At 37.4% G+C, this 12575-nt stretch overlaps 1 protein-coding gene across 1 annotated transcript; it reads right to left on the bottom strand.

Annotated features, from left to right (window-relative positions):
- Positions 1-2049: 2049 nt before the first annotated feature.
- On the bottom strand, positions 2050-11835 carry LOC132110507 (DDB1- and CUL4-associated factor 5-like). The gene is made up of 9 exons (XM_059517185.1): positions 11699-11835; positions 11180-11627; positions 8189-8332; positions 7925-8101; positions 7390-7519; positions 5889-6102; positions 4853-4919; positions 4647-4774; positions 2050-3788 (listed from the first exon to the last, which is right to left on the bottom strand). Exons 2-9 carry the CDS (start codon positions 11385-11387, stop codon positions 2469-2471), a joined length of 2388 nt encoding a protein of 795 aa, XP_059373168.1. The 5' UTR covers positions 11388-11627; positions 11699-11835; the 3' UTR covers positions 2050-2468.
- Between the last annotated feature and the right edge of the window lie 740 nt (positions 11836-12575).

The raw sequence follows: 12575 nt of genomic DNA, 5'->3' as shown, positions 1-12575 counted from the left end.
CATATGTGCCTCATGAGCAGATGGTCTTTTACACACAGAAAACGGACTTTAATTTCAGGTGCTCTTAAGAATGACAAATGAATTAAATCATCATCATCGTCATCAACACCACCAACAACAGAAATAATAATGAACAATGAATAATGAGTTTTTGGCATGAATTAATGTAAATTAAGAAATTAGACGGCACATAAGAGAAAAGACATTTTTTTATTTACTGTCCTGAATAGTGTCAGAAATTGTCACTCTGCAATTAATGTCAGGGTTATTTTATATTTTATTATATTTATTTTAATTTTATGTAATATTTTATTATTTCTGTATTCTCACCATAAAGACATGGTTATATAATTCAAAATGAACTATTATTTAAAATATTTTTTTAAACAATTAAAGCTTTTACCTAAATTAAAGTAACATCTAAGCAGCTGTCAATAATGTACAAGATATGCACTAGAAACATTTTTCAGGCCGAGGTGCTAAATGTAATAAAACTGTACTAATTAACAATAATATTCATTATTATTACTCATTTGTTGATTTCTGGCCCCGGTCAGAAATATCTCAAGCAAAAGCCTTGTATGCATGAACCCTTGATTCCAAAGGTGAGTCAAACTGCCCAGTATTGTGGAATTAGAGGAACAGAACACAATCCAGAGATTTTTCACTTTGAAGGAGGGGTCACATGAGGACAAATCCCACTTCTACATGAGTCCGAAGGTCTGTCCGTGACTGTACTCATGAATGACTTCAGCCAAATAACTGTCAATCAGCAATTCCAGCACAGCTCTTACCGTTGGGTGGAGTTTCCTTATCACATTGAACAACAGAGAGATGATTCCATTTAAGGCTGCCCTGTTCATCGAGGCAAGAGCATGTCCACCAGTGTGTGTTTGTGCGTGTGGCCAGTGTGGGGAGTGGAAAATCTGTAGTTCATTTCCTAAAAGGAGACCTGGTCCTCATCCACAGGCTTTCGTTAAACAAATACTACAGTGATTCTGTGAATTCTCGAAATGCCGTCAGTTGAATCTGTTCAGCGTCAGCCACAGAAACTGTTCTGCAATTGTTTTGTGTCAAACTTAATAACTGTATTTTGATTCACAGGGATCCAACAAAGGGTTCACTGCTCTTTGTAAAACAATCAGCGGATTTCTGTAAGATTTCACTTCATTTGACACACTAAGTTCATTTTTATTGGTCTGTAATATCATCAAACAGACTAGGGGCATCATATATATATATATATATATATATATACACACACACACACACACACACACACACACACACACACACACTACCCCTCACCAAGGAATATTCCTGTGGAAACATTTTTAAGGATTCATTTATGAATAACTTGAACAAAACTTGATAGAGAGATAGATACCATACATTAAATATTTAAATTAATATAAATAAAAACATAAATCAGTAATATTAATAGTAATATATTAATATTAATCCCTACTGAGGGCTATGAAAATAAATGTGACTTAGTTATCTTTCTATATGCACAATATTTCTTACCTGGTTAACAAAGTCACATATTTTGCTAATTTTATATATAGTACACAATAACTACATCTGAGATTGTGTTTAATGCAAAAAATTGTAGTTTGTTTAGTCAAACCAGATGCCAAACTATGTGCAGTGCTGAGGTAGTGAGCAATGACTTATGGGTAAATTTTGTGTCCTTTGAGTATAAACTCTCGCTACAATTTTGAATCTCACTTTAATATTGATGTTTCAACTCCCAATTTAGTAGAATTTGCAAAAGTCTATTAATCAAGCATCTGTAGAGGAAGAGTTTAAGACAACAAGCCCTGTGCTGACCTACAACATTATCCTTTATGCTCTCATTAATCTTTCACTTGGCCCTTCAAGCCGCTCCATTAGACAGATGGAGAGCGGATACTGATGCATCACCATGGTGACCATTCTCACATCAAAATATCCTAGAACACTCACCCAGAAATTACAGCAGGCTACTTCCTGTTTGATGATGATTAGAATGGTGGACGATAAGGAAGAAGAGACATAACAAGAAGGTTTCTATGGAAACACCGGAACAGAACTTTAATGCAGAACTCAAACAGCTGCTTTTCAATGAGGTTACCACGGAAACACTACCCACCCTCCCCAGTTCCACTGATACAGACTCAGAGCAGCCATCCTTGTATGCTCAAAATGCCTTTTCTTCTTCTCACAGCCCAAAAGCAAACCAGAGCACCCAACATAAAGTTTACAGGTTCAATGGAACTAAAATGTTTTGAAACCAAAAGCACTGCAGTTATTTTTTCCTCGAAAAAACATAATACCACTAATATCTTTTTTTTTAGTGTCATCACTGTGGTGTGACCCCAGAATGCAAGACATAAGGTAAAGAGAAAAAGAGAAGCTGGTTCAAAAATTGCTAAAATCAAAAGCGTCCAAAGATAAACAACTTAAAAGAAAAGTTTGACTCTGAGTCAGTGAGTTTTCGCCCTCTTCTCCGATGGAGAATCCTCCTCATCTCCGGAGTCCGAACAAGTCCGTTTCCCTGCAACACTGGAGATCTCCCTTCCAGAGGGTTCCCCCTGGGTCCTAGAGTCGCCAGAGTTCTTATTGCTTTCTTTTTGTGTCCCGGAGCATTCTGGGTGAATAGAGTCTGCATGGTTCTCATCTACATGTGGACGTCCGTTAACCCCAGCCGCTGTAGTGCGACTGCTGACAGTCATGTTTATTTCCTCCAAAGCACTTAACTCTTCCCCGCTAGTTCTCCCTCGCTCTGGTTCCTCCTCAGAGTCTGCGAGAAAGCCCACTCGAGATTTCGCCCTCTCCACAAGCGCGTCACCACCTAAGAAAGAGGAAGTGAAGCGGCGCCTACATCTGGACTGCATCTGTCTGTCAGATAAGTGCGTGGGACTTGAGCCATGTCCGCTTGGTTTTTCTTTTCCACGATTCCTGAAAGGTCGACCTTCGTCACCTGAGGATGAAGAGGGTGATGACTGATCAGGGATGGAAATGCTGGGATAGTTGGAGGCATCTGTTGCAGCGTGAAGATTTTGGGCAGTGTCTCTTTCTGAAAGGCCCATGTTGCGTCTCCATCTGGCTGCGTTGCGCTGTCGCATCCTGCTCCTGCGCAGATCCTCATCGACGCCATCTGTGCTGGAGGAGGAGCTAGAAGATGAGCTGGGGGAGGAGCTAGAACTGGAAGCCAGGCCTGCTGAGGAGGCGTGGCTAGAAAGGCTAGAGTTCTCATGTGGACTTGGAGATCTGGGACGGGGCATCGGGTCCAACCAGAACCCACTGGAATCTGAATCCTCGTTGACAAGGTCTAGCAGAAATGCAGATGCACGTGGCCTCATCCGGCTTCTTTGCGACTCACTCCTATCCTGATCAGTCCGCTCGCTCCCAGAGGCATCCTGTCTGGCCAATGAAGATGAAGAGGAGTGGTCAGAGTCACTGTGATGAGCGGCGGATACATTGGCAGAAGATCGTGGCATAGATCTTGTGGCGTGTGTGGACCGTCGGGCTCTCGCTTGCAGCTGTAGAATGGCGCCCTCGCTCAAATCACTGTCCGAGTCCGAGCTCCACCCCTCAATCTCGCGGCGGACCAGCGAGTCAAAGAAAGCCATCATCCGGGGGTCTTCCTGCACTGATTGGCTGACGTAATCATGTGACAGGCCACTTCCACTGTTCAGGACCAGGCTTATGTATTCCTCATGAGTGTAGAGAGAGCGTGACTTGTCCTCCACCAGGCCTTCCAGATCACCAACACTATATGGCTGCTGATACGGACTCCATACCTACAGACAGAGAGGGAAAGGGAGTGAATTAGGCCCATTCTATAAGGCACAGGTATTCATTTTACAAGGGAACTTCTTTCCTAAAAATTTCAAGGTTACTATATATTTATATAATCAGGATTTAAAAGAACAGCATTTCTTTGTAATAGAAATCTTTTGTAATATTCTGAATCCAAACTGACAGTAAAGACATTTAAAGTATTACAGAAGATTTCTATTTCAAATAAATGCTGTTCTTTTAAATATACTTTTCATCAAAGAATCCTGAATTTAAACATTCAGAAATGTTTTTCTTGAGCATTAAAATCAGCATATTAGAAGGATTTCTGAAGGATCATGTGACACTGAAGACTGAATGGCTGCTGAAAATACAGCTTTGCCACCAGAGGAATAAAGTCCATTTTAAAATGTATTCAAAAAGAAAACAGTCATTATAAATTACAGTATTTCAGCCTTGGTAAGCATCTAAGACTTAATGAATGAATATAAGGAATGAACATCTGAATTAATTTTATTATTTTAAAATATATTTGAAGTAGAACTATTTTGTAACAATATAAATGTCTTTATTGTTGCTTTTAATTAATTTAATGTGTCCATTTCTTTAATTTCTGTTACTTCTGTTAATTTATCTTTTTTTTTTTTAGTATGTGAGAACCAGAAGTGTCACAATTGAGACTGGAGAGCTTCAGTGAACACCAGCTTAAATACTTTAAAACACAATCCATTCTGATTTCTTTTATAATCATTTAAATCCAACCATCCACCCCCATTCACTTTTATATTATGGAAAATAGCAGCGTATACAGTAAGAACGACGTTTGGACAAAGGATGTTTGTAAAAGAGTAAAAACTAACCTTAATGACCTTCTCCACCCCGGAGGAACAAATCATGTACGTGTGAGGGTTAAAGCGGACCTGATTCACGATAGACCGATGACCTTTCAGAACCATAAAGGCCCTGTTCACCACCTGACCTGAACCCCCTGTCGAGACAGAGAGAATGAGTCCATAAATAATAACAACATTAGACATGGTTAGACATGGTTAGTATGAGTATTTACCTGCTTCAGGGTCGTTGGGGATTCTCCACATGTAAAGGTTAAAATCATCTGAACCAGACAAGATGTACTGAAAAGACATTGAAACATATTATTACATACACTCTAACAAATTATTACATACACTCTAACCAATCATGTCAAAGTTCTAGAGAAATATGACATGATCTGCACAGAGAAGTTTCTATATATATATATATATATATATATATATATATATATATATATATATATATATATATATATATTTACACACACACCTTCAGGCTCAGTAGCACTACTACACACAAAACATCCACATAAAAGATTAGGTTTTTTAAATAACATACTGTATATACATATATGTTCTGGGTGTGTGCACTTGGATGGGTTAAAACCAGAGCACAAAATCCGATTATGGGACATCATGTATATGTATGTGTATATATATATATATATATATATACACACACGTGTGTGTGTGTGACCCTGGACCAAACCCAGTCTCAAGTGTGAATTTTTCTAAATTTATACATCACAAGCTGAACAAATAAGCTTTCCATTGATGTATTTTTTTTAGGATCGGACAATACTTGCCCGAGATACAATTATTTGAAAATTTGGAATCTGAGGGTGTAAAAAAATCTAAATGCGGAGAAAATCAGCTATAAAGTTCCAAATTTAGTAAGATAACTCACATGATCCTTCAGAAATATATATATACCTCTTGAAGCTCATCAAGAGAATGCCAAAAGTGTGCAAAGCAGTAATCAAAGCAAAAGGTGGCTACTTTGAAGAACCTACAATATGACATATTTTCAGTTGTATCACACTTTTTTGTTATGTATATAATTCCACATGTGTTAATTCATAGTTTTGATGCCTTCAGTGTGAATCTACAATTTTCATAGTCATGAAAATAAAGAAAACTCATTGAATGAGAAGGTGTGTCCAAACTTTTGGTCTGTACTGTATATATATATATATATATAAATGCAGCCTGGTGTGTGTGTGTGTATATATATATATATATGGGTTTTAAGCATCCTGTTTATCTAACCTGATCATGGTCTCCAGCAAAGCAGCAACTTTTCATAGTACAGGAGTTAAAGTAGCCTTGGTTATCAAACTGGAAGCTGGGCAGACGAGAGTGGAGCTCGTACAGGACGGGAGGCAGACGTCTGCGCAGAGCCAGCAGCTGCGTCCCCATGCTGTTAAAGCGCACGCTCATGGCACTCTGAAGAGACAAACTCCCTCCGTACCTCAACAGAGAACTACAACACAGAAAGAGACAGAGAGAGAGAAAGAGAGAGACAGACATTAACCACAGAAGAAAGCAGGTTATTCTAAAAGATCTTCATTCAGATTTGTGTTATTTCAGGAGATCATGTTTATAGTGACCAAACTGAGAACATCTTTACACAAGCTCTGCTGTCCTCTGCTGGTCTCAGGCAGTACAGCAGACAGCTATGATGATGAAGCTGGCCTTGTCAGCATGACTGCAGTCCATATTTGGACAGAAGCAAGTGTTCAAGCATTAACTAGACATAGTTCAGCAACCCTTGTTTTGCTTGCTTAGCATATAAACACTGTTCTCTAGAACACCTGATGCTGTTTAACCAATTGCAGCCAGAGGTACAAACCGGATTCCAAAAAAGTTGGGACACTACAAATTGTGAGTAAAAAAGGAATGGAATAATTTACAAATCTCATAAACTTATATTTTATTTACAATAGAATATAGATAACATATCAAATGTTGAAAGTGAGATATTTTGAAATGTCATGCCAAATATTGGCCCATTTTGGATTTCATGAGAGCTACATATTCCAAAAAAGTTGGGACAGATAGCAATAAGAGGCCGAAAAGTTAAATGTATATATAAGGAACAGCTGGAGGACAAATTTGCAACTTATTAGGTCAATTGGCAACATGATTGGGTATAAAAAGAGCCTCTCAGAGTGGCAGTGTCTCTCAGAAGTCAAGAGGATCACCAATTCCCCAAATGCTGCGGCGAAAAATAGTGGTGCAATATCAGAAAGGAGTTTCTTAGAGAACAATTGCAAAGAGTTTGAAGTTATCATCATCTACAGTGCATAATATCATCCAAAGATTCAGAGAATCTGGAACAATTTCTGTGCATAAGGGTCAAAGCCAGAAAACCATACTGGATGCTCGTGATCTTGGGGCCCTTAGACGGCACTGCATCACATACAGGAATGCTACTGTAATGGTAATCACAACAAGGGCTCCAGAAAACATCTTCCAGAAAACATCGTCGGTGAACACAATCCACCATGCCATTCGCTGTTGCTGGCTAAAACTCTATAGGTCAAAAAAGAAGCCATATCTAAACATGATCCAGAAGCGCAGGCTCATTTAAAATGGACTGTGGCAAAGTGGAAAACTGTTCTGTGGTCTCTCAATCACTCTCAATCCCTCTCAAACTTTCTTTTGACAATGTCTTTTGGCCTTCGAAAGAAAAGAGTTAAAGTGTGATAAAAGTGAGATAAACTGTGATAGAATGTGTGTGCTTTTCTCTGACAGATCTCCATCTCACCTGCGGGGTTTGCGGATGTCCCACAGTCCCACCCCCTCTTTAGAGTTTGCAGTGGCCAGTAGACGGGGTTCTACGGGGTTAAACATCACGCTGTGGAATGCTGACGGGTAGTTGGCCAAGCAGAACGGTTCTAGAACACAACAGGATTAGAGTTACAGGATCTAGAACAGTTCAGGCTTTAGATGAAACTGAGGTTCCAGAACACATGAAAAATCCTGATCATGGTTTCTCGAAAATATTAAGCAGCACAACACTGATAATAATAAGAAATGTTTCCAGAGCAGCAAATTAACATATAAGAATGACTTCTTTTAAACTGAAGTAATGGTTGCTAAACATTCAGCATTGCAATGACAGGAATCAATTTTAATTTTTTTTATATATATATTCAAATAGAAAATAGTTCTTTCAAATCACAATAATATTTGCAAAAAAATAACTGACCTCAAACCTTTGAACAACAGAGTCTGTGATTATCCTTTAAGTGTCATTAAAGCAAAAAGGGGCCATATTAAAAATGCTTTTGAATGTGTACCTCCATGTGGTGGTTCTCGTGTGTCCCATATGAGAACTCTGCCGTCATCAGAGGAGCTGGCGAAAACGTTATCATTAACCGGACTGACGGACAGACCATACACAGCATCATCATGCAAGAAGACGTTGAGCGTCTCGCCACGTTCTACATCGTGTAGAATCACCTGCTCATCATTTCCTGCAGTGACAAACAGAAAGATCAGACAGTTGATCTCGCTTCTGCTTCAGCTGCAGCATCAGGAATCTGAGCAGCTGCTTGTTTTACCTCCTGAGAAAACACGTTTGTTGGTGCTGTCAAATGCCAGGCAGAAGATGTTGGACAGGTGCTCCCCCTTCAACTTGATCGGTTTGGCTCGTGAGTGTATTGCTTTCTCCATGTGCCACAGCAGCACCCTGCGGTCATCTCCACCTACAACACAAGACATTAATAGATTCACCAGAGAAATGTTTCAACATCCCTCTCTTGAGGATATGAATGTAGCGTTATATGCACGCAATCTTTACAGACACAGTCAACAGCAGTTCAGAAACTCATGGTCATGATAACAAAAACATCTTATGTGACCCTGGACCACCAAACCAGTTTTAAGTCACTGGGATATATTTTTAGCAATAGCCAAAAAAAACATTGAATGGGTAAAAAATTATCTATTTTTCTTTTATGCCAAAAATCATTAGGACATTAGGTAAAGATCATGTTCCATGAAGATATTTTGTACATTTCCTACTGTTAATATATATAAACGTAATTTTTGATTAGTAACATGCATTGCAAGAATTCATTTGGACAACTTCAATAGTGATTTTCTCAGTTTTTACCCTCAGATTACAGATTTTCAAGCTTATTTATTCAGCTTTCTGATTATGTATAAATCTTCAAAATTGATACTTAATACTGGTTTTGTGGTCCAGGGTCACATATAGCCCTCTCATACTCCTGCACTGATTTAATACAAAAGGTGTTTTATTCTAAGATATTTGATTTTATATTGTTTGTGAAATAATGCACAGTCTGGAGACTAGCAAAAAGCTCTGAGAGTAACAAACTTGAATGGCAAATCTGCTCAATGAATTATGTCCATAAATAAAATTCTTGGGCCAAAAAAAAAAAAACAACATATATATATCTAATGAAAGAAACTGAGCACCTTGATGAGCATAGGAGATTTCTTTCAAAAACATTAAACAATTCTTATCAACCACAAACTCATGAATGGTAGTCTATTATTGTGAGACTATATTTGAGGGAGTACGTTCCTGGGGCTCAGTGGTAGAGCGTTGCATTAGCAGCGCAAAAGGTCGTGGGTTCAATTCCCAGGGAACACACACAGTGGTAAAAAAAAATAAAATTATAGCCTGAATGCATAGTAAGTTGCTTTGGATAAAAGTTTCTGCTAAATGTATACAGAATGACTTATGTTTTATTTAAATAGGTAGATTTCCAGTTGAGCACCTGTTGCCATGCAAATCTGAAAAAACAGCATCCTACTGCTATTTTATGTGCTATAAGTTTCGGAGTTTTGCAATTAGTTTCACAGTGAAACTAAGTCAAAGGTCATCTACATTTTTGTACAAAACATGTTTAAATAATAATAATAAAAAAACATTCTCCCTTCAAAATCTTCTCTCAGTGTTTTGACCCATGGATTTACATTGCTTTTCTAGTCATTACTGGAGTTAAAATGTTTTAAACTGAGTGCATTCTAGCTGATAAAATACAAGTATCGCTAGAAAACCTTTCCTGGCCTTGAAACCACAATTTTAAAATTGTCTGATATTTCCTGGTTTCCATGAGCACGGAAACACTCTGGAACTCTGTGCATTCACCACACCGTATATGCCAAATGAGAAACTGACAATATGCAAGAGCAAAAACATAAAAAAGACATTCAAAAGCAGGAATGAAAATTAGAAGCCAAAAGAATCCGTAAAAGCTGCAACCAATTAATGAGTCAGCAAGAAAAAGAGTCAGACAGAAACTATGGAGGCAGACTACAGTCTGAACCACATACAATATACGGTAAAGGAGCATTTAGATTGTTTATATAGGTTTATCCAGCACCTATTCATACTAATAGCACCAGTAATAAGGATTTCATACTGAGACATATAAGCCTGGATGGATGAAGTTAATAAACATTATGAGATAAAATTCTAATAAGTTTTATTCAATGACAGGCACTTTTTTTCCAGTGTGGCGACTAGGGATGGGACGATAACCGGTTTTATTGATAACCGTGATAAAATGTGCTGAAGGTTAGTAATATCGTTTAAAAATGAATTATCATTAAAACCGTGTTTGATTATCGCGGTTTTAATAACTCACTATTAAATCATGTCCAGCCAGCAACAGTCTGACGCAAGCGCAGCGCACAATGTTTTTTTTGTTTTTTTTTCGAGAAGGAATGGCGAAAGTCAGTGACTTTTCTATGCTTTTCTATGCTTCTACACTTTTCATTGTAAGGAAGGAAATGCCACAGAATTTAATCTTTCTTTAAATTAAGTGCATAGAGTTGCTTGTTTTATTAGTTGTTTGTTGATTATTAAATATAAAACTTGCTGAAATGTTTTCAGTGTGAGCATCAACTATTTTTGAACACTTTCATCTCGTTTCAACAAAACCGTGATAATATTGATAATCGTGATAATTTTAGTCACTATAATCGTGATATTAAATTTTCATACCGTCCCATCCCTAGTGGCGACTGTCATACATTTGCAGTTAGCGCTTAATGTCTTGCAGTTTATATATGAACTACGCATGGTAGATATTTTCTTTATGTTTATTCTTAGTAACAACTTAGTAAACTATTAGTAACTTTAGTCAATTGCATGATAAGGCAGGTCACGTGATGTCAACATGATTACGCCCATAAAGGGCCACCCACTGCATGCATGCAGAATAAAAGAAAAAGAAAGCTTTTTCAGGAAGACTTATTGTAATCTCATGTGGATGTACATTATGTAATATAATATCATTTTAATTACATTACTCTGGTCGTTGCGTTTCTTTGTGTAAAAAACTTTTTTGCACCTTAACACGTTTATATATAAGTTACTTCTTTTTTTTTGCAATGCCCAGAAAAAAATAAATCATGCATGCACAATCTGACAAATAATTGAAGCTATCAAAGCAATGCCGTCTTGGCACGTTTTATTCTGCATGTCTATTCTATATACCGTTAGAGACTCCTGTCTGTCTTTCTCTCGCTGACCCACATTAGAAAGATCAGCGTGCAGAAACGGAGGATCTTACCGGACACCAGCCACTGGCCTCCATTGTTTGAGAACTCGATGGCGTTGACGCAGCCGAAGTGACCGAGCATGTCCTTCTTATATAGGCTGGAGCAGCCGTCCAGTCTGCGCCGCTGGAAGTCCTCCTTCAGCCGCGGCTGTCCGCCGATCGCCCTGCGAGAGAGGAACCCGACGGCGCTCCGCATGCCGCAGCCCCGCGCCTTCTTCATCTCTCCTCCGGTAAATGAGTCTCACAGCCGCCGCTACAGTGTCCCGGCCGTCATGGGTTTGAGCTCGGGTATGATTCGGTGGATTCTGGATCGGCTGGAGAATGTTTCCTTACATGTTTGCTCGGTAAAGCATGAAAGTGAGCACCAAAAACAGTAGATTGTTTAGAGTCCCACCGACCGCCGGCACTTCCTGCTCCGGTGCAAGGGTGATGACGTCACAAGACCGGATCATGTTGTGTACTCTACACAAAGTTGTATATCATTGATGTCATCTTTGTATTGTTTGCATTCATAATAAATAAAAAAAAAACAACCAGAACCTTTGCTGTATCGATAATACTATGATTTGACATATGCAAATCCCGAATATTTGTTTTCTGTTCTTATTTATATGATTGCTTTTTGTTGGAATATATTCATGTCTCGCTTCCCTGTTTCTACAAGTTTTTGTAATAATAATTAAAAGCATTACCTTTGCTGTACTTTCTGATTGAATGCTATATATATTTCAGTTTTTTCAGTATATTTCAGTCATATCTATTTCATATAATTTGTGAACACTTCTGCATTTTTACTCTGTATTGTTTTTAATGCAGTGCTCGATTTTTGCATGTTATTGTTAATAAAAAATGAAACCGTATGCGGTTTAAAAAATTGTATTATAAAAAAGAATCCTTATGCTTTATGTGTACATATCTATTTAAGTATTCATTTGTTTATACGTTAATATCAATTTAGTTAAATATGCAAAAAAAAGCTAAATTAAATAAAAATACAAACCTCTTTGCGTTTCATGAATTTACTGTTATATTAGAAGATAAATATTAAATTATAATAAATGTATAAATTACATATTAAATTATAATTAAATATTTAGATATATATATATATATACACACACACACACACACACACACACACACAAAAGATTCACACTCAGATGTTAATGTAACACTTTAAATATTTAAAATATATTAAAACATGCATAGAAACTATATTAAATTATTTATATAATACTGTATTATTAGACTTTATTAAGATGCAATACATAATAAAACCACTTAATTATAAATTACATATTAAATTATTTAGACAGGATTCAGATTTAAAAGATTCATATTTAATTGTAAAATTCTGATTAAAATTGATGTAAAAAAAAAAAAAAAAAAAAGGTATTCTAAACTTGTG

Source organism: Carassius carassius, chromosome 30 (genome assembly GCF_963082965.1).
Source record: "Carassius carassius chromosome 30, fCarCar2.1, whole genome shotgun sequence".
NCBI lineage: Eukaryota > Metazoa > Chordata > Actinopteri > Cypriniformes > Cyprinidae > Carassius > Carassius carassius.
The sequence above is the reverse complement of the archived record's forward strand: the minus strand, read 5'-3'. Positions and strand labels throughout refer to the sequence as shown.